At 41.0% G+C, this 23199-nt stretch overlaps 3 protein-coding genes across 5 annotated transcripts in view; all 3 read right to left on the minus strand.

Annotated features, from left to right (window-relative positions):
- The window catches only part of LOC110487747 (annexin A5-like), a 44183-nt gene extending 36417 nt beyond the window's left edge, over positions 1-7766 (minus strand). The window contains exon 1 of the mRNA XM_090198040.1: positions 7562-7766. Coding sequence (XP_090054166.1) covers positions 7562-7766 — 205 coding nt within the window. The remainder of the gene's footprint in view (positions 1-7561) is intronic.
- A 1937-nt stretch (positions 7767-9703) lies between these two features.
- LOC110488948 (cyclin-A2) lies at positions 9704-14509 on the minus strand. 2 transcript variants are annotated; one of them, XM_036943106.2, is made up of 9 exons: positions 14380-14509; positions 13822-14082; positions 13143-13398; positions 12903-13009; positions 12594-12817; positions 12108-12312; positions 11554-11667; positions 10529-10662; positions 9704-10394 (listed from the first exon to the last, which is right to left on the minus strand). In XM_036943106.2, exons 2-9 carry the CDS (start codon positions 14026-14028, stop codon positions 10343-10345), a joined length of 1299 nt encoding a protein of 432 aa, XP_036799001.1. In that variant the 5' UTR covers positions 14029-14082; positions 14380-14509; the 3' UTR covers positions 9704-10342. The 2 variants fall into 2 exon arrangements, with proteins under 2 accessions (XP_036799001.1, XP_036799000.1); XM_036943105.2 differs by having other exon boundaries at positions 14173-14507.
- A 2449-nt stretch (positions 14510-16958) lies between these two features.
- Positions 16959-23177, minus strand: bbs7 (Bardet-Biedl syndrome 7). 2 transcript variants are annotated; one of them, XM_021561442.3, is made up of 19 exons: positions 22486-23177; positions 22202-22267; positions 22016-22078; positions 21484-21659; positions 21046-21232; positions 20884-20956; positions 20670-20786; positions 20318-20448; positions 20021-20105; positions 19760-19862; positions 19355-19547; positions 19116-19190; positions 18960-19025; positions 18586-18725; positions 18330-18494; positions 18104-18213; positions 17858-17961; positions 17639-17762; positions 16959-17461 (listed from the first exon to the last, which is right to left on the minus strand). In XM_021561442.3, the coding sequence occupies exons 1-19, from the start codon at positions 22519-22521 to the stop codon at positions 17328-17330; spliced, it is 2148 nt and encodes a 715-aa protein (XP_021417117.1). In that variant the 5' UTR covers positions 22522-23177; the 3' UTR covers positions 16959-17327. The 2 variants fall into 2 exon arrangements, with proteins under 2 accessions (XP_021417117.1, XP_021417116.1); XM_021561441.3 differs by having other exon boundaries at positions 18960-19028; positions 22486-23042.
- Positions 23178-23199: the final 22 nt, after the last annotated feature.

Here is a 23199-nt window from a genome sequence, read left to right on the forward strand (position 1 = left end):
ATGATTTTATCTGTGGCCAATGACCTAAAGCCTTTGTGGAAGGGCACTACTAATGTAACTCTATGGCAGGACCCAAAGAGCTTGTATTTTTTATGTCTACCCTTACAAAATACTTACACTTGGCGGTGACGTAGTGTCCCCATGAATGACACAACACTGAGCCAAACACGGCGCAATGCTCCTATTTTATGCTGACTTGCCCAAACACCACAGAAAGAACTGAGCTAGGCTGAAACACCTGCATTTTGGAGCTGCCTTACTCAAGAAAACAAAAAAGAGGTAATGTTTGTATGCGACTTTATTAACTCATTGATATACACTGCTCAACAAAAAAGGAACACTAAAATAACACATCCTAGATCTGAATGAATGAAATATTCTTATTAAATACTCACACAAAAATGATCAATGGAAATCAAATTTATCAACCCATGCAGGTCTGGATTTGGAGTCACACTCAACATTAAAGTGGAAAACCACACTACAAGCTGATCCAACTTTGATGTAATGTCCTTAAAACAAGTCAAAATGAGGCTCAGTAGTGTGTGTGGCCTCCACGTGCCTGTATGACCTCCCTACAACACCTGGGCATGCTCCTGATGAGGTGGCGGATGGTCTCCTGTGGGATCTCCTCCCAGACCTGGACTAAAGCATCCGCCAACTCCTGGACAGTCTGTGGTGCAGCGTGGCGTTGGTGGATGGAGCGAGACATGATGTCCCAGATGTGCTCAATTGGATTCAGGTCTGGGGAACGGGCGGGCCAGTCCATAGCATAAATGCCTTCCTCTTGCAGGAACTGCTGACACACGCCAGCCACATGAGGTCTAGCATTGTCTTGCATTAGGAGGAACCCAGGGCCAACCGCACCAGCATATGGTCTCACAAGGGGTCTGAGGATCTCATCTCGGTACCTAATGGCAGTCAGGCTACCTCTGGCGAGCACATGGAGGGCTGTGTGGCCCCCCAAAGAAATGCCACCCCACACCATGACTGACCCACCGCCAAACCGGTCATGCTGGAGGATGTTGCAGGCAGCAGAACGTTCTCCACGGTGTCTCCAGACTCTGTCACATGTGCTCAGTGTGAACCTGCTTTCATCTGTGAAGAGCACAGGGCGCCAGTGGCGAATTTGCCAATCTTGGTGTTCTCTGGCAAATGCCAAACATCCTGCACTGTGTTGGGCTGTAAGCACAACCCCCACCTGTGGACGTCGGGCCCTCATACCACCCTCATGTAGTCTGTTTCTGACCGTTTGAGCAGACACATGCACATTTGTGGCCTGCTGGAGGTCAATTTGCAGGGCTCTGGCAGTGCTCCTCCTGCTCCTCCTTGCACAAAGGCGGAGGTAGCGGTCCTGCTGCTGGGTTGTTGCCCTCCTACGGCCTCCTCCACGTCTCCTGATGTACTGGCCTGTCTCCTGGTAGCGCCTCCATGCTCTGGACACTACACTCTGGACACTGTGACAGACACAGCAAACCTTCTTGCCACAGCTTGCATTGATGTTCCATCCTGGATGAGCTGCACTACTTGAGCCACTTGTGTGGGTTGTAGACTCCGTCTCATGCTATCACTAGAGTGAAAGCACCGCCAGCATTCAAAAGTGACCAAAACTTCAGCCAGGAAGCATAGGAACTGAGAAGTGGTCTGTGGTCACCACCTGCAGAACCACTCCTTTATTGGGGGTGTCTTGCTAATTGCCTATAATTTCCACCTGTTGTCTATACCATTTGCACAACAGCATGTGAAATGTATTGTCAATGTTGCTTCCTAAGTGGACAGTTTGATTTCATAGAAGTGTGATTGACTTGGAGTTACATTGTGTTGTTTAAGTGTTCCCTTTATTTTTTTGAGCAGTGTATATTCTTTTTTACGTTGTTTGTAAACTGATATGTAACTTGTATTAATGCCAAAATAACATGCAAAACAGGCAAGCCCTGAATGACGGGTCGCCACTGCATGTAGTCCTCATTACATCCTGTTCTATTCTGACAAAAAAAGGAAGATAGATTCTGACGGCCGCTAATGGGTCTTAGGCATCACACTACCCATAAAGGAATACCCAGGTTTAACTTACAATCGACACTGACAGCCATGGCACGATAGCCAAGAATACATGCAGTACTGACAATCCAGAGCGAGTAAACCTGTAAAACCAACCCTCTCTCAACCCATACACATTTTGTTTTCTATTCCAGAGTCGTTGCTCTATCACCTCGGCTGTTTTACACCTTGGTCTATATCATTAGGATCAAGAATTTAAAAGGTAGCATGAATAGAAATGTATAATATACCTCTCGCTTAGAGAAGTGCTTCCATGAGCCAGTTATTGTGTTAGTTCTACTGTTACCTTTAATCAGTTTAATCAGTGTATGTTTTGGTGCATAGAGTGTGTGTTTAAGAGGAAAGTGTCTGATCACAGAGCATTCCATAGAATTCTAGAAAAATACCACTGGTCACTAAACCGGCTGTAACTCATTCACAGTAAAGGTTATTACTATACTGAATACAGATGATCAATCCTTACAAACTAATGAAGACTCAATAAGCTCTAATTTTATCTCCGTCTTTATTAGGAAGTAGTGTAAATGGCAGTTGTTTGGGAAAAAAGCATAGATTTTTGTATAAGATACACATTTTCATAGGTCTATTTTTCTTGACCGATTACCATTTGATTGATGCGCTGCTATTGTATGGCATATCATTTGAAAGGCCTGTTTCTCAGCTTTCAAAATATGCATGTTTTCATATGTGGTTTGGCACCAGCAAATTTTTCTCATTAATGCACACAGAGGTTATGGTCTTAGCTGGTGTTCTAAAGCCTAGCGGTTCCATTCCCATTTAAATACTGCTTTGTCAGTATTTTTTGTCACCTTGGGATCTGTGCAGTGTGAGGTTCTAGACGTGGGTGAAAAAACAGCAAGCCTGTTTCTCCGGTTCTGAACTCACAGTAAAAACCAAGTGTTTCTACTATAACCTTAGAATCAATAAAAAAATCAAAAGGAGCTAACATGTTTGCTATTATTTTAATTTGGTATGAATTTAATTATTTTAATTGAAGGAAAATATCTTAAATATATCACTCACAACACTGCTCCATTTTATATAGCTGTCCAGTCATCACATTACAGATGGTATAAAGCTTATTATAAACCCGGGTGGTTCGAGCCCTGAATGCTGATTGGTTGAAAGCCATGATATATCCAAGTGTTAATGCCTGAGAAGTCAGTGCTTGGAGGATATATTGGCATAGTGTTGTTAGGCTTTGTCTCGGGCCAGCAAACCATGCCAATATATCTTCCAAGCACCAGCTTCGAGGGCATTATCACTTTTATACAACAGGTTACCAGCATATTCAAATAATGATTAACATTTTCACTAACTTTATTTTGATGAATTAATTCATACTACTTCATCCTTTCACAAGATATAGTCCCGACACAAATCTAACGTTGCTACCCAAGCTGGCTGGTCCTCTTTCTATCGGTTTGGTTGCTAGAGGCTCGACACAGTCATTCAGTCTTTTTTTTTTCTGTATCTATGGACGTCGTTCGCTCTAAATGTTCCATTGCCAGACTGGCTGGCAAATGTTCTAATCCCTTGCTTGCTAGCTAGCCAACTACGGCTAATTTACAGTTACGTCAAAAAGTGCAGCCAGAATAACACCAAAGTAGCCGCATTTGCAATTGTTTAAGTTGTTTTCTAGTGACATTTATTTGGATACATCCATAACAATGAATTTATGATTTGCGATTTCGACTGGCATAGAAAATGTGCTCACTCGTCAGGAAAATATTGTTCAGAGGAGCTAGCCAACAACACAGCTAACACAATCACTTCAAACTGAAGCTGGAAAGACTGCAAACTAGCTGCACTTCCTTTCGTTTGACCTCTTTTCAATTTACATTTCTTTGTATATATCCATAAAAATGATGCCAGCTGATTCATTATTTTGACTGGCTGAGACTGTCTCATTCCAACTCCCAACATGTTCATTACTATTGGACAGCTGGAGATCAAATTTTAAATTTGAAACAATGTTGCAAATGTCAGAAAGACAGACAGACATGTTTTTACAAATCTCCGCTGTTAAAAACTAGGTAGTCTAAAATAAAAGTTAGATGCTTTTTATAGTGGAGATCAAGTTTATAAAGTGCTGATGAGACAGTGGGTTGCACAGTCAGATGAAACAGAGTAAATAGGCATTTTAAAGTCATAGATTTAGCCAGCGGGAACTTGTGGAATAGACACTGTCTGGAATGTGGTTTTAAGTAATCAGCAGTCAGGATTATACCTACCTGTTGTATAACAGACCGTATACCACGGGTATGACGAAACATTTATTTTTACTCTTCTAATTACATTGTTAAAACAGTTTATAATAGCAATAAGGCACCTTGGGGGGTTTGTGGTATATATCCAATATACCACGGCTAAGGTCCCTTAGCCGTGGTATATTAGTAATATACCACACCCCTTCGGACCATATTGATTAATTTGTTCATTCAGTTGCTCATCCATCCATCAACTTCAATATCAAATTAATTAATTGTTGGAGTGTTTACTTCAATCACCCCCTCAGATATGTGTTGACTGGTGCAGAATCTGTTACCGTTACTATAGCGAAGGTTAAAACCATGGAGAGAGAAGAGAGGTGTATTTTGGTTTATTAAGCCCTGCAGATGACCAAGTGGTGACAGACGACATGAGTCAACCACTGAACGCCTGCACCCAGAAAAATAGAAAGATGCTTTGTGACGCCGCCTCCAGTGTTGGCTCACACACCATCAGCCGTGACATTGATGAATCATGATTGTACAGAACATAGTACCCAACAGGTCACATACTGAATTCTCATCATAGCCATATGTGTCCCTATGCCCAGTTTGAGTCCTTATCTACAGTTTTATGTGGCTTTAGTTAGTGAAGTGGATGGACCCACTGTTACCAAGGAATTTGAACTGTTCAAATTCCTTGACTGTTATGATGTTTGACGTCTAGAGGTTTGGGGCCTCTGTGGTTAGTTTAGGCACATGATAGTTAAAGTAATCCCACTTAGGTTGTGTATGTGATGGGCAAAGGAATATAAAACATACGTTTCTTGTCAAGGTTGTTGCTAAATCTCAGCGCAACAAATAAGCAGTGCAGCACAAAATAACTCATCCTTGCCCATATTAAATAAAGCTTTGTTGGTGAAAACAAGAAGATTTTGTCATTATTTATCTACAACTTCCTGCCATTGTAATTGTTTTATTCAGAGAATAATGTTTTGTATATTGATGCCACGTGAGTATTTTTGCTGAGGTACAATGTTGATCATTCAATGGAGCCTAAGGCCATTTGTGACAGTGTATTTATATTCAAATATACAATGACACAAATGGGACTACAACGGAGCTAAGTCAAGGATGCATTTTGTTGTTGTGAGCTTCATTAACCCTTGAGCTGAGGACATCATTGATTAGCTGTAGTCTTTCATTGAAAAAAAAATCTTCCCATTCATTACAACATAGTAAACACACACACCTGGCACCCCCATGGGCATGTACATGGATGAACTCAAGAGCTACTGAATGACATGTTCTGGGGAAACACAGAAATGCTTACATTGTCAATCAAGCACATTCCGAAGTACCGACGTAACGGTGAACAATCTAATAGAAACAAAATGTTCATGGATTAAAAATGTAGTGTCATACACAAACATACCTGCGGGCGCATGCACACACACAGCTTCCTATAGAGGCAAAACACAGAGCATCCAAACAGCATGGGTTGGAAGAGGTAGACCAATGATGTGTATAAACCCTGGATGACTGACATGGGGCTCTGTATTGAAGCCAAAGACATTTTGGAAGGGGTAAAAATGCTTGTATTAATGTCTACGTTAGTTTCTGACACCTTTATTTTATTACAGACACTTTAATGCATACTTTTAAATTATATTATGTGATCTAAACATACAAATTTCAAAATATCTAAAAACATTTTCCTTAAAGTATTTAGAGTGCTGCTTTCCCCACTACAACAAAAATACTTAAATAGATGTAATTTTGTCCTTGAAACATTTAAATGAAATACTGTTGAATTCCATTCATTTCTATGGAGGACTGCTCCTACTAGGGAGAGCCAATATGGCCGACCGGTGGCTTAAAAGCCTCTCAATGGCCAATACACAGCGTCAGCAATCCAGGGTTTATATAGACCATTGGGTTAGACCCTTAGTTACATATATCCATGCCCAAGGCAGTACAACATTAAATATATTACCCTTTTCTTAAAGGGACTCATTCAGTAATTGGTTTGACATGGCTGTGGGGTAGATCTACCTAAACAAATGGCCAAGCTCACTTCAAGCTCAGATATTTCATTGGAGACATTTCCTCAATACTCTCCAACCAAATCACCATTGAGATGAGAGGAGTGCAAATTGCCATCCTGAATGTATTGCTTTAATCAGCATATATCAAAATGCAGATTGGATCTTGCGTGTTTTCTCTTGGTAATGTTGATTTTTGAAAGTGACTGTGAAAATGCATTTAATAAAAGATGAATAGAAGTAGGTCAATATGTGTGGTATGTTTATGTGCAGTACAAATTGCATGAAGATATCAATAACTAATGGTGATAGAGTCCTTGTACCAATATTAGCATTTTTGGGCATCATGTCCAAATCATCCAAAAGTATCTACATTTTTTTTGTGAATCTCAACAGTCACTTAGATGATTTGAACATGATGTGCGAAAAATGCTAATAACCGTATCAAGACATGAATGGGTTTCGTGCCACAAATGCTAAAACATTAGCATTAGGAAACAGTGCCAGGGAAATAAAACCAAAGCATGGATTGCTGCCATACCTTAGATTGCTTACAGGGTAAGGAAATCAATGTGCAATTTGGGTGAACTATCCGTTTAATATCAGAGTATATTCTCAGAAATTCGACATTGTAGGCTATCTTACACTGTATGCACTCTTCAGAAAATATATACTGATATAATGGTGAATACATTATGTACAATACATACATAGAAATAAGATAAAACACATACACTGATGATGAAACAAGGATTGCTGAGTCACCGTCTCTGTTAGACACAACTAAGCAGTCTGAAGCACTTCTCTGGTTTCTACGATCCATTGTTCAACAGACTGAAGAATAAGCAATTTATATCAGGTTATAAGCTCCGTAGTGTGTAGCTCGTCAGTCAACAAGCTGTGAGGCACAGTCAAACACACTTCTGTGGAAGGTTTTATGTAAGTGTTCTACAAACCATTAGATACATTCAATCAGATTTCAAGAGAAAACAGTATTTTCTTTCCACAAGCTGTGAGGGATAGTCCAACACCCTTTCAGAAAATACTATTGTTCCTTATGACAGGTCTACAGCAAAGTCTGACACCGCTTAAGAAAGCATTTTCTTATGACAAGATCTTTAGCCCTTTCAGAAAAGACAGCCTTTCCTTCCAACCAAGTCTCTGGCACAGTCCAATAGACTGAGACACAGTTCAACAAAGCCAGCACACACTTCTTCCCTCATACGACATAGTTTCCTCTCTGACCATGGCGAGGGTCCCTCAGAGAGCGTCCGGGCTGCAGACTAGACCCCACCGAGTTCCTCAGCTGCTTGAGGAGCATCCAGAGCAGTAGCAGCATGAGCAGAAGCAGCAGGAGCAACAGCCCCAAGTACACGCTCAGGTTCCATCCCCAGCCCAGGGCTATGGGCAGCGAGGTGGACGCCACCAAGAACCTCCTCGGTGAGGGCATGGGTCAGCTCTGGAGTCCCCCCTGAACACGTTCAGGATCCTTTAGCGTTTGGAGTGGTGCCGAGGCGTGGTCATGGTTCTTATTTTAGAATGTTAGATCATTGCGGCTGGTTGCTTTGGGAATTTTCTTTCCCTCCATGGTTTTATTTTTCCTTAGATATTCCTGTTGAGTTGTCTCATATCGTTATCTAGAGGAGAAGTGGTCCATAGTGTAGACGTGTGCACCCGTAAAGATAGACTGGGTAAATGGGTGGTAAGCATTCTGTTGCTGGGCTCTGTACTCAGCGCTCGCCGTACAGAGCCAGAACAATGTATCACCACCGGTGCATACACACACGTAGGAACACACACACAGAGCAAGAAGCCCCCCTCACTGCCATTGGCTACCTGTTCACTTGCAGGCAAAGAATCAAATCACAGGCCAGCTTGGAATAGAAAACATGTTTAATCGTCATGTGGTCATTGAAGTAGCAGTTCGACTGAAACATTGTGTAGTTAAATTGTCATAAGACATTTGACATGATCAGACTGCTCGTTTTATATCACATCTTCAGAATGGAAACAATTGTTGCCTTTGTGAAGAACTGCCATTCCTTTCTTTAGGACTAGGAGTTCTGATGGCTAAATCTTGCGTGAAATTTTCAAATAGCATTTTTTGAAACAATCATATCTCCCTTAAATGTATCTGTTACGCAGCTTTCATCAAATTTAAATGGGAGCCCAGGCTTTGAATGGTGGCTTTAAAATAGAGCCAGATGCCAACCATAATACATTTATGGCACAGGTGTCTAGATCTATTTTTCAAACGCCAGGACATGAATTCAAGCATTCATATACACCTTCTCTTGCATGATGCCTGTATCATTGAAACACGCACCCCCCCCCCCCCCCAAAAAACACCCATTCAATTTGAAAATGACATCCACAATCTGCCTGTCTTTGTTTAAATGTGTATTCAGCTGCATTTCATGGCTTTAATAGATGACTAAGTCATGATTTTCAACCAGAGCTTGGTGGCTGAGGACTTTCAGTTAAGTTACAATATTTGATTATTTTGTCGTCTCCTAGCAGATGACATGCTACATACAGCATCATTTGTAACTTAAGTAAAATAACTCAAACGGGATAGTGGCGAGGAAGTGTGATTACCACTGAAACCAGGTGTGTAATCACTAAGCCAAGTGTTTATTGGACAGATTCAGGTAAGTCCCTCCCAGCTCCATTTAAGAATAATTTTGCAACAGAATCAGCCACAGGAGTTCGTTTTTGAACCTGTCTAAATAGGCCATTGAACTTCCATTCTATCACCATGACATGTAACTAAAAGCATTCCTCTCCAAGTTGAGGGAATAATGGGTACACAGACAAACTATTCACAACAGTAACCTATTCATAATACAGAACAAATTATATCTACAGATGGTAAGACATTTTGAAAAGCTAACTTTAAAAAGGACAAAGCGACTAGTTGGAAACACCATGTTACTTTAACCAGACTATTTGCGCTATAACAAAATCAGTGTTGTTACTCAAATTTCTCTGCAAGGAGGTGAACATTTTTTGGGGGGTGAAAATGTATTCACAAAGGCAGCATTTCCCCAACTCAGTCCTTGTTTTTGGTTTAACACTACATAGCTAATTCATATAAATGAACTCCAGCTTTGATTATTTGAATCAGTGGTGTAGTGCCTTGGGGTCCAAAGGACTGCGTTTGGGAAATGCTGCACTAAGGCAAGGGAGCAGTAGTGTTCTGCTGCCCCCAAGAGGCCACAACAAGACATGCAATACTGACATTTCACTGAAGCCACCCACAAATTGTGATTTGAAACTTTCCTTTCAAATTAGAAAGCCATCTTACATGGTGCTACTACCCTGAACCTCTTCCAGAATAGTATGAAGTACAATACATTTTAAACAGGAAGGATTAATAACCAAGGGTCTGTGGGAATGGAATTTATTTACAAGAGACATTATACAGAGCGGATGAGTCATTAATTGTTAACCAATGAATGTCAAGACATGAGACAAGTGATTTAAGATAAAGAAAAGAGGCAGACAAACTTTCGCAGTATGTCGAGTCAAATTAGCTAGATTTAAACTTCCAAATTATACTAGAATATCATTACCCAGAATTAACTTGTGTAATAAAAATAACAAATCAACCACACCCAGACAACCCATATAAAGTAAAGTTGTCATAGAAAACCAAACCATGGTTAGCCAGATTTGTCAGGAAATATTCAAAAGTATCTATTAGTTGCAGAGGGGAAAATAAGCTACAGGTTTATTACAAAGATACAGAAAGTGAGACTAATCTTTACAGCTTTTAAGCAGTTAAAAAACACTGCAAACATTTGTCTAGTAAGAAGAGAAACATGACATTGCTTGATTAACGACATTAAAGCCCAGGGCTGCATCAAGCATAAAATAACCATCCTACAGGAATGTACATATAAAATGCACATTTTTTAAAAATCTAAAAATGTTGTCCACATCCAAGACTGCAGCCATGAGTTCAGTTATTGAAATTCTGGCATTATGAGACGTGTATTAAAAAATAAATATGCACAAAAAAAATCATTCCAAAGACAGTTTCACCGGGGGCTCGATGAGAGAGACCTCTTGGTACCTAGAGAGAGAAACACTATGGTAGAAACAACCAACATGCAACATTCATTCAGACCAACCATTATGTTCAAGCTAATAGAAATCTAGAAAATTACCATATGAACAAGTAGTATCCATTCTATACGGTGTACTTACTTGGCACACTTGTACTTCTCCCTCACCGACTGCTGTGCATGCGTAGCAGCATTGCGGTACATTTGGTGCAGATCCTCTATGCATGGCATCAGGTCTTCTAAAGAGTTGCCAGTCACCTCTGCCAGAGACTTGGACTGAAATAAAACAAACTGTCAGAAAAATTCTAACATTCTAATTTAGGGCTAAGATTTCAGTTGACAAAAGATCCGAATTTAGGAAAAAAATTGGATAAATAAAATACTGCAATTGAACAGGCAGTCAACCCGTCTTTTCAGGGTATGACAATCTCATGCTACGGTTGTTTAAGGAGAATGTTAAGCTTAAACTTCAGTGTGGAAAATAAAGATCAAACAATCAAGAGACTGCGTGTCAGGGTGGAGCCTGGGAATTGAAAAGCATGGCAACATTGAGGGAAGAGAGTCTGTATTCCCATGTGGTCAGTAAGCAAACCTGTCAACAGGGGAATAGAGTACTTTTCAAATATAAATCTTACAAAAGCATACTTAATACAGCACTAACTTTAGCAAGGTGGAAATAATAGTTTGTGCCAAGTTTAGGTGCAGAATTAAATGTTACACGGCCACTTGACCATCAGTGACTAATTGGTTGATGCACCAAGAACATTAGCAGCTGTAAATCTTGGTTATACAAAGTTCACTCAGTTGTGATGAAGTGAATTAACATAAATGTTATGGCCCATCAATAGGAAAGTTTAGGCAGCAAGTGAGACTAAAAAAAGCCACTATTACTAAAGCCTTCCATATTAACATGAGGTTCAAAAGGCCAAAAAAAGTTGAATGTTGGACTACTCAGGGAGCTAGACAGTGTGAGCCAGTGGCATATATACTCACAGGGAGAGAATTCCTGTTAGCGGCAGCTACCAAAACCGGGCTTACTGCACTGAGGCAAAGACCTGTTTAAGATTCTACATTTATGCTTTATTTTGAGTTGGGCTTCACGGCCGAACCGGAGGGCAATGAAATTCCTACCCTGCTAGAACACTTAGCGCAGCAATGCAAACTTACCCATGAGCTTCCTGTTATAGTGTGGTTTGCCAAAACAAAGGCGGCAGCAGCAGTCTGAGAGGGGAGGTACTTCAGGAATGGGTCCGAGTCTACTAGACTGAGCTCCCCTAGGAACTAAGGAAACAAAGACAACATTTAAGACAAAAAATAATAATATATATAGAACAATTTCAACCTTGACAAGCTCTATAGATTTTTTTTGTTCACTGTTGAAGTGATATCCAAAGAATAAATTGATTGTAGTACACACTAAAGGGTAAATAAATAAAAAAGTTAGGCAAAATAGTGTTTAGACAACTGCAAACATCAGGGAGTAGGGCACTCAAGGAGTTGGTCTGATAAGGACTGATGAGATCAGCCCCCCCCACCCCGTTTGAGATAGAGAACAAAAGAGTGAAGGCCCACCCTCCCACTTGTGCCATGTTGTGATACCTGGACCACCTATTGAGATGTGCCCTTTTTAAGTAAATCAAGTATTAAATGAAGTGAAACAGATTAGAGTAGGACTTTAAATTACAAGCTGTGAACACCACTACAATGTGTAGTCTACTCACCCTTGACAAGCTCTCCACCTTGTTGCTGACAGGCTGGGTGAGAAAGTACTGGGTGAGAAACTGGTTGATGGTGGGAGAGGCCAAATCAAAGGAGAGCACTTTAAGCACCAGATGCTCCATTCGCAACACTTGCTTTTTTGTGTAGGTGTCGTCCGTGATATAAACGAACTCTGCCACCTCTGGGGGGTAGATCTCTTCAAACTTCCTGCATTTGAATGAAAACCAGTGAGTGATCAAAGCAAACATTGCTTAGCTTGACACAATCAAGTAAAGGAGTACTTCATCTCTAGGTTTGAATTTCATTTGAAGGAACAGTTCCAACCAAGTTTAATTAGTCAGATGTTGGTGCCAACCTTTTCTATTAATTTGGGAGAAAGGCCTAATACAGTGGGTTCTATACAACAATAGAAAAAAACTTGGTTTACACGGCACACAAAAAGGTGAACAATCCCTTTATAAGGATGCTGTGGGGTTGACAACACTTACGAGGCCAACAGCATGGCGGCGGTTCCGACCAACTGCAGCTTCCCCCGCAGGACTGACATGGAAGACAGGAAACGGTCAATGTAGTTCACAGCAAGGTATAGAGTCTCGTTCTGGAGCTTGTACTCCTCACCAACCTCCACCAGCCAGTCAACAAGGATAGCCCGCATGCTGTAGGTTATGTCTGGCTGCTTTTTCATGTAGCCTGCTTTTGGTCTGGACTTAACCTAGGGACAAAAGCACAAAAGGACAACTCTGTAGTCATGGTTCAGTGATTTGTGTGACAACTGAACAATGAATGGGTTTGCTCACCTCCATTTCCCTGAGATGCGCATGTATTTCTGAAGCATACTCTGTTGCCGCAGTCATGTGAACTGGCTTCTCTTCCCCTTCAATAACTGACATATCCATGGGACAATCTATATAGAGAATTGGAAAATGTTGTGACTTTCTAATCCATAGACACATTAAACATTAACATGAGCACCTCCGTGTTATAAAGGGTAAAGGGACATTTTCAATCATTTGGCCAGGTGTATTACAAATACTCACCACCAAAACTAAGATCCATGTTAGACACACATGTGGCAGGTATGTCAAGAGAAGCCAGAGGCTGCCTGAGACAGGTAACTGTAGGGTTCAGTTTCAGGGGGTACATCTCTATGGAAGGGTTGGCTTTGAAGGACACCATTTTCCTGGAGAAAGCCGAATCTGGCTCATCCAGGTGAATCTGAAAAGCTGGCGGCTTGGTACTCAGCTTCTCTGCATAACTTCTAGGTACTTCACTTTCATTTTTGCAGGACAGCAACTGAAATGAAAGGTTAAATATTTCAGTGCCCATGGTTTCAACATTGAGTCAGTTCCACCTAGCCATGTCATGCTAATTAATAAATTATTTGATGAAATGGGAAGAATGCCATGAGAAAGCAAGACGTTTAACAAGACGTTGACCGCATAAAATGGCGGACTACTTAGGAGGGTACCTAGCTAGTTAGCGGACATTAACAATACACACTTTGAATACCGTAAGGTGAATATGAAATAAATAATCAGATGTAAATTAAACACTACTATTGGCCGTGAAAATATGACTTAAAATTATGAGTGTTGTCCTAAGGTGATCATTTTTGGTAGGTAACAACCTAGCTCAATCTACATGCCAATTATGATAGCTAGGCAACAAGTGTTTGTGTAGTGTTCGCTGGCTTGTGGCTAGCTAGAAATTACTAACCTGTGTTGTGTTTTGAGGATTGCTGCATTGATTGTTTTGCAAACCTCCCAGAACTGTTCTCTGTGAGGCTTTGGGGACAATGTTCTCCTGGTTGTCTGCCCGGTTTTTGATTGGACCCCTCAGTCTGGACAGCATATTCTCTTGGTTTTGGTATTCTGGCAGCGGAACGTCAACCGCGCTTCCTTGTCCTTGGTTTGTTTCTGACATGTTGTTATTCTCAGTTTCTGGCTCAAACAAGTCACTGCAGAAACGTCCACTTTGCTACAAAGAAAATAAAAACTTGGTAAAGAAATACTGCAATGAATATAAAAACGAATTTACAAATTGTACAAGATAGCACAAAGAGGCTACCTGTGTTAGCAAGCTAGCTACAGTAGCATAAGATATCGCACAGACAAGTCTGGGGTGTTGAGATGGCAACAACGTAATTCTGAGCTGCAAATTTAAAACACTACTTAACGTTGAGACAAAATCATCTTCTGCATGAAAACCGACATTAGCTCGCCATGCTCTTTGACTAAATCCAATAAATGTAGCTAACCACCGCGCAACCTTTACCTAGATACAGTCCCTTGTCCTCTGAAAATATATATTAATGCAGAAAAGTTGCTTGTTCTGAGTTCAAGTAGCCCGCGACTATTGAAACGGCCAATCACAACCGAAGTCGAAAATTACGTCACGAATCTACGGCGGCTGATATAACTCAGATTTAATGTGTCCGAGAATACGCAGGCCGTTGCGATTTCGGCATGTATGGACAATGAAAGAGTCAAAGGTACATTTTTCATAATTTGAATTAATATAATATCGTACAAACAATTATGATCTCTCTGAGAGCATCGCAAAGTCTTGTTACACTAATTTATGCTATACACAGAGATAACCTCACCTCATGACAAATAAACCACACATGATTTAAATACTCTAGTTAGTCTAAATACTTCAATAGAAATATAACTGCCAAACATGAAGGATGGTACGTTCATGTGCCAACCTATAAAACAAAAAACATAACTGAATATACAGTGCATTCAGAAAGTATTCAGACTCCTTGACTCTTACACATTCTATTCTAAAATGGATTCAAATGTTTGTTTTTCCCCCTCGTCAATCTACATACAATATCCCATAATGACAAAGCAAAAAATGTTTTGGGGAATTTTTTCAAATGAAATACTTAGTACTTAGTACTTTGTTGAAGCACAGGGGTTAGGCTACCTGGGGCGGCAAACTGAAAGGTTGCAAGATTGAAGAGATGACAAGATAAAAATCTGTTGTTCTGAACAAGGCAGTTAACTCACTATTCCTAGGCCGTCATTGAAAATAGGAATGTGTTCTTAACTGACTTGCCTAGTTAAATAAAACACTTTTTTTTAAAGCACCTTTGGCAGCAATTACAGCCTTGATAATGCCACTACAAGCTTGGCACATCTTCTCTGCAGATCCTCTCAAACTCAGGCCAGGTTGGATGGGGAGTGTCACTGCACAGCTATCTTCAGGTCACTCCAGAAATGTTTGATTCGGTTCAAGGCACAAGTCTCTGGTCTCTCAAGGACATTCAAAGACTTGTCCCGAAGCCTAGGGTCATTGTCCTGTTAGAAGGTGAACCGTCGCCCCAGTCTGAGGTCAAATCAAATTTATTTATATAGCCCTTCGTACATCAGCTGATATCTCAAAGTGCTGTACAGAAACCCAGCCTAAAACCCCAAACAGCAAGCAATGCAGGTGTAGAAGCACGGTGGCTAGGAAAAACTCCCTAGAAAGGCCCAAACCTAGGAATAAACCTAGAGACGAACCAGGCTATGTGGGGTGGCCAGTCCTCTTCTGGCTGTGCCGGGTGGAGATTATAACAGAACATGGCCAAGATGTTCAAATGTTCATAAATGATCGATGGTCGAATAATAATAAGGCAGAACAGTTGAAACTGGAGCAGCAGCACGGTCAGGTGGACTGGGGACAGCAAGGAGTCATCATGTCAGGTATTCCTGGGGCATGGTCCTAGGGCTCAGGTCCTCCGAGAGAGAGAAAGAAAGAGAGAATTAGAGAGAGCATATGTGGGATGGCCAGTCCTCTTCTGGCTGTGCCGGGTGGAGATTATAACAGAACATGGCCAAGATGTTCAAATGTTCATAAATGACCAGCATGGTCAAATAATAATAAGGCAGAACAGTTGAAACTGGAGCAGTAGCACGGCCAGGTGGACTGGGGACAGCAAGGAGTCATCATGTCAGGTAGTCCTGGGGCATGGTCCTAGGGCTCAGGTCCTCCGAGAGAGAGAAAGAAAGAGAGGTCCTGAGCGCTCTGGAGCAGCTTTTCATCAAGGATCTCTCAGTACTTTGCTCTGTACATCATTCCCTCGATCTCCCTGCCGCTAAAAAACATCCCCATAGCATGATGCTGCCACCACCATGCTTCACCGTAGGGATGGTGCCAGGTTTCCTTCTGACGTGACACTTGGCATTCAAGCCAAATAGTTCAATCTTGGTTTCATCTGATCAGAGAATCTTGTTTCTCATGGTCTGAGTCTTAAGGTGCCTTTTGGCAAACTCCAAGTGGGCTGTCATGTGCCTTTTACTGACGAGTGGCTTCCATCTGGCCACTCTACCATAAAAGCCTGATTGGTGGAGTGCTGCAAAGATGATTGTCCTTCTGAAAGGTTCTCCCATCTCCACAGAGGATCTCTGGAGCTCTGTCAAGAGTTATTGGTTACCTCCCTGACTAAGGTCCTTCTCCCCCGATTGCTCAGTTTGAGTGTGCGGCCAGCTCTAGGAAGAGTCTTAGTGGTTCCAAACTTCTTCCATTTAAGAATGATGGAGGCCACTGTGTTCTTGGGGACCATCAATGTTCCAGACATTTTTTGGTACACCTCCCCAGATCTCTGCCTCAACACAATCCTGTCTGGGAGCATTATGGACAATTCCTTTGACCTTATGGCTTGGTGTTTGCTCTGACATGCTCTGTCAACTGTGGGATCTTATATAGACAGATGTGTGCCTTTCCAAGTCATGTCCAATCAATTGAATTTACGACAGGTGGACTCCATTCAAGTTGTAGAAACATCTCAAGGATGATCAATGGAAACAGGATGCACCTGAGATCAAATTTGAGTCTCATAGCAAAGGGTCTGAATACTTACATAATTAAGGTATTTATTTATTTTTCATACATTTGCAAACATTTCTAAAAACCTGTTTTCGCTTTGTCATTATGGGGTAGTGTGTAGATTGATGAGGGAAAAAACTATTTTAATCCATTTTAGAATAAGGCTATAATAACATAACAAAATGTGGAAAAAGGAAAGGGGTCTGAATATTTTCCAATGCACTGTATATAGCTAGGCCAACAGAATATGGCTTTAGACATAAAGAATTCAGATTATGTAACATAATTCTAGTATCTTACACAAAAAAAGACACAGCTGGAAAGTAAACGCTGTACTCTAAACAAAACAAAAGCTATCACAAATAAAGTGTAAAAGTTTGCATCCTCTTTGCTCAAGTTTGATATTATGCCTCATTGAAGAAATTCATCAAAGAATCCAAATCGTAGTTATCCAAAACTTCCAGCAGCAATGACACCTTTGTCTTCACATTCTGTCCTTTGAATTTGAATTTGTCGATGAAGAGGTCCGTTATCATACCTGGGGAAACAGAAGAACACACGTTACTGTCATGGTAGTTTTGCATAACCATACTGTCAAATTAGTTTTGCACCCAGGATATAAGGATCATTGGCAAGCTAGGCTACTGTGATAGCTGAAAATGTCATTTATTTTTAATTCTACTGAAACAAGAATTTTAGAGCAATATTTATATACCATAAAGTCTTTCCAGGTGAGCTGGTTGTTTCTTGTATTCCTCTAGCAGATAGGCAGACTCGTCTAGAATGTTACGATATTCAGGAATGAGGAAGTCCGCATTCCCCTCGTGAACCTGAAGCTCCTACAAAACACACACACACACAGTGAAATTTGAGCAAGAGTTGCAATATTAAAGTAGTTTCAATTATTATTATTTTTTGCAACACTGGCACTTACTTTTAATGCGTCAATCAGCTGAACCTTTTTGGCCAATAGCAGCTGATACTCAAGCTTCGGATGAATCATCTTGAGTGTGTGGCCCACTGAATCGTCATTGATATCTGGAATTTAGAGCCGCAAATAAAATTGTGAGATAAGATAATATATGTTTTATTTCATGAACAGACATAACCATTTCACTCCATCGTCGATAACTAACTAGTAGCCTAAAAACAGATAAAATGTAACTAGCTAAAGACCTACCATAAGAAATATCGAGATTGTTTTTTCTTTTGGTGGCTTCTTTGGAGAGGACATCCTTCAGTATGGAGATGGTGGAAATGTTGTCAGACTTGAAGTGGCCTTCCCCTTTACTAAAATGACAAAGGGGTTACATTGGATACATTTACTTGGAAAACTAAACCAAGAACTCTGATTGATGCATATCCCAAAGGGGATAAATGAAGTTGTATTGAATTGAATTCCTAACCAGTACGTGGCTTCCAGCTGCGTTCCAAGGAAAGTGTTCTGGAAGTAGAAGGTGATATTCTCCCCTGCTGGAGTCTTCTCTGGGACCTCTGGCAAGCAGAAGAGGACCCAGGAGTGGATCTCTGCAAAGCTGAATTGGCCAACTAGACTCAAAGTGTTCATGGGTCTGTTTGGGGGGATGGAGAGAAAAAGGGAGAGAATACAAGGAGACAAAATGGGAAATTGAACAGTCTTTCTTTCAGTATCCTTATCCTTACCTGTCCTGTTCAATGGTGTGAGTTCTCTGGTGAAGGGACAGAGGTTTGATGAGGTACTGGCGTACCTGACAGGTCTTGGGCTGCAGGCGTGGGGTGATGTAGGCCTGTAGGGTGCCATATTGGCCCTCAATAGACCTCACCTGGAGAAGGGAGAAGATGCTGTTACACAAGTCATGAGAACACACAGCAGTGTTGCCCATAGCATTGCAGAGGCAGGTGAGACTGGGTGGGAACTGGAGACTTAGAGTGGTACTTCTATTGGTTGCAATTGACAATTTATTATGAATGGCCAGGAGTACAATTCTAAATAAATTGTTATTGGGCTAAAATCAGTAAGAACTGACTAAAACATACTCTTAAAAAAAATCTCTCACCTTCAGCTCAAGCCGTGTAGTATTTGCTTGGCATCTGTACGTAACGAGGAGAAAATTGCCTTTTGGCTGCTGGAACAGAAGACATAATTAGTGCCTTGAGGAATCTAAAGCATTCACTTGTATTATTTGTATGTTCTCTGTACTAGGACATCTCACCTCTGAATCACATTCGCTGAAACTCACGACAGCAGAGTTCTTGTCGACATCCAGCAGATCAATTGGTACATCACTCTGTAAAGAAAACAATATTAATGTTACAAATATGCAATGACTTGTGGATATTTCTGTCATGGATTGTATAATTAGCAGATCTCTCTCATGCAAAAAAAACATACACATTTCTCTTTCGTGTTCAATACAGAACATAAATACAGAGTCAAGTTAATTTGTTTCACCTGCAGCAGCAGATTGTCGATGGCTGTCTGCACTTCCAGGGTCAGGCTGTAGCTGGCATCATCCTGACACAGGGTGAACTTGTCATTGATGCTGAACACGGGCATGGCAGAGACCGCCGTACTAGACTGCGCGGTTTGCTGGTACTTCTCACGGCCCTGAACGACCTTCATCTGCAGTTGGTCTAGCTCTGCCCTGAGGGGGACAAGTGCTGTGGGTTCATACTGGGAAAATTACAACAGACAGCATCTTTCATCATATTTAAGTTAGCTAACTCAAATGTTTTCTAAACACAGGACTTTACTTTGGCTGTTGAATTAACCTTGCCAACACTGATTTTTGCTTACAAAGTTCCATTGATATATATTGCAATTGCAGGTGACAACAACAACTGTCCACAAGTATACCTGAGAGCTGCCACTTTGCTCTGGGTCTCCCGACTCATCTTGACTTCATCTCCAGGGCCTGCCTCTGCCTGCTGGGGCTCTGTAGTCAGCCCTGTCACCCATCCTGGACACACATATTATTTCAAGTCGCTCACAACTTTGTATCTGTATCTCCTATAGAGCACTTATTGGGAGCAGTCAGCGGACATTAGTTTTTCTCGCTAGTGTTTTTTTTTGTATAGCTCTTGTGCATAAAACCCTCTCCTTTTGTTGATAGCTCACCTGTGTACGTGGCTGTCAGAACCTCGTCATAAGACTCCTTCCCAACACAGCCACCCTGGATAGAGGTGACGCTCTCCAATAACACCTGGTGGACAAGTTAGTATCCCAAAACATGGATTTCTACAATATTCTCTCAACTTTGGGACAGAAAGTTTGTTATTTATTTTACAACAAAAATACATTTCTATCACCCTTGAATTAAAATAAATGTATTTTTTCCCCCTGAATTTCAGATGATATGTACAACGCCAGTAGAATGTGGCATAAAATAATGAAAAATATTATTTGTGGACTTACATGCTCAAAGCGCAATGTGGGCTCATTGGAGCTGTCAAACCCATAGACCTCCACTGTCCCATCATCCCTGCCAACAAGGATGTCTTTCACCCCGTCACCCAGGATATCATACGTGTCGATGCACAAAACACCTAGTAGAAACAGCCATAGAAGAAGAAAATGTGGAATAAGCTCAATGAATGGAATGATGCTATTTGATTGAATGATGTCTAACATGGTAAGTCAATCTTAATAACATTCTTACAATATACAATGATAATACATGTGCTAATTGTGTTTCAGTGCATAGGTACTCTGAGTCTCTGACAGATGAAACATATACTAGTTTTCATCTTCATTAACAGTATTTTACCTCCTTTCTTTTTCTCATTATCAATCTCCCATTTAGAAGAGGAAGAGGAATCAGTTATCCTAATCAGTCCCAGTTTGCCATCCACAGTTCCATAGAGAATGTCTTCGCCATTAGTCCCTAAAGCAGACGGTGGGGTAGAAGTAGACCAGTTTGCTGTAAGTACAGGGATGTGTGAAATTTACATTTGAGTTCAGTATAAGGATTTTATACTCGCCTCCATCTCGATTGTACAGCTCCAAAACTGAGGGAGGACCAGGGACTTCAATATCATACACAAGCTCAGATCCCTATGGGCAAGAAAACACAAACTCACTGAAGTACTCGTTGAAGTACTTATATACTCATACTGCAGTACTCACAAACAATTTCCATTCACCTGCAACACTCTGAGAACTCGGTCTTGACATGCCAACACAGGGACAATGCGGCCCAAGTTCTCAGCAGGCAAGCACACAATGTCATTAATTTTGTCTCCAGACAGGTAGTAGTCTTGATCCTTGCAGTCACAGTAGTGGTTGTAGATGTAACTCGCACACACAAAAAGGTCTGCTCCTGAAACGTGCCTGAAAAACACATTGTAGGCATGAAAAAAAACACACATTGTAATATAAAGCAGCACAAAAACACACCCACAATTCCCCTTATTTATAAACAGATTAAAGAATGCTCCAAGTCTCTTTAAAAATTAAAGCTAGACTATACTCTCTCAAAACCGTACTCCCAAGTCTCGTTCGTCACTGTTGACAAACATGTGTAGAAGGCTTGGAACCAAGGCCAGGTAACCTATAATTCACATCAAAAAGTTAAATCTCACATGGCATTGATGCTTTCTGTAAGGTTGGCCTCAAAGGACAGGAACTGTTTGCCTTTCTTGGTATATCCCTTCACTTCCGAGCCAGCACACACAAAGATCTTCTCCTGTGGGGTTCCAAGAGCCCCACCAAGGTCCAGCCTTGTTATCTTCTGCCCTGGCAAAGTCTTGAACACAGGCTGGAAAAGATAGGTACAATCAACGTTCATGGAATGAAACTTTATTTATTCATTACACAATGACAAGGGAAACTTGTCTATTAGAGGGCACAGTACCCATGCCATCGAACCGCACAGGGTCAGCTGCAGAGAAGCTTTCCTGGTGCAGATAGGGATTAAGCTAAGTGCCTTGTTCCTGTGCACAACGGCAGTAGGTATTTATATGAAGTCCATGAAAGCGGCTGTATTCTGCTAGCCTTGGTGCCAGTCTGGCTCTGATTTAGCCAACAGTGATTAATGAGTAGGCTCCAAAAAAAAAAGACTGGCACCCAGGAGAGTATTTCAATGTTGTTAAATATGTAAGACTCAATACTTACCACAGCTTCTCCTTTTTTCATCCCAAAACAAGTTATCACACCATCATGATCAGCAACAGCAACCTGAGACACACAAAACGACATTTCTAACTCAAGAGTACTTGGGACATTGTTCAAATATTATATTCCAACACACAATGTCTATTTATGGGTCCCCTCTAATAATGCACATTCACATTACAGTACCTTTTGGGTTGCTTTGCGTCCCAAGGCAGGGAGGAGCCTCATGGTTTTCTGAGATATCACACCAACCTGTGTCGATGAATGTGACAGCCAGAGTCAGTCAGTATCACGAGTCATCCAGTTACTTAAGGTAAAATTGGCAGAGTACAACAACAAAAAAATCAAGCTGTTCAACTCTTTCCATTCAGGCTACTATTTAGCCATAACATTAGTGACATGATCAGGGGTCGAAATATAAGAAAAATCTACCCCGTTGAATTATCTAGCAAAACATGCAATCCAGTTACCTGTAGATAATCAATTCGGTTGAGGTTTATCTCCATGATGTTCTTGGTTTGATGTGAGTGTTTGGTCAGCAAAAACTAGTATGCAATTCAATTGATTAGCTCGCTATCTAATAACGTTCGCTTAATTATCCAAAAGGTGTCTGTCCAGTAACGTTAACCGTTTACAATCAATACAATCAACAACAACAAAAATCAGACCGGCGTTACAGGTATCTAAATCAACGTTAGCTAGCTAATAAAGATAGCTGGCTAACATGCGAGGTGAACAAAGAGCATTTTGTCAGATTGGGATTATTCTGTAATAGGGATTAGCCTCGTTGGCTAATTTAGCTGTCTCGCAAAAACTGTAGTCAGAATGCACGTTGCATACTCTGACGTATTAGTATATTCTATATAGCCGCCACATCGTTGTTTGATTTAGTTCAACCATAACGTTAGCTAGTTTATCGACATTATAGGAGTTAGAAAATTAAGGTTGTCGAAATAACTAGCATCTGATTCTTCTGCGCGCACACTGGACCCGTTACCATGGACAACGTTGTTCGTTTGAAGAAGCTTCAATATCATTGGGTGATGGTGATTGTGGTGTGATTCAAGCTAGATTCTGAATGGTTTAGCAGTTCCAGTATTTTTGTCTTCCTGGATAGTAGAAAGTGTCCATCCTCTAAGAACCAAACCAATAAAATCACCAATGCTTCAAAAATGAGTCAAAGA

The sequence above is a fragment of the Oncorhynchus mykiss genome, chromosome 14 (genome assembly GCF_057628025.1).
Source record: "Oncorhynchus mykiss isolate SJ-2025 chromosome 14, ASM5762802v1, whole genome shotgun sequence".
Classification (NCBI taxonomy): domain Eukaryota; kingdom Metazoa; phylum Chordata; class Actinopteri; order Salmoniformes; family Salmonidae; genus Oncorhynchus; species Oncorhynchus mykiss.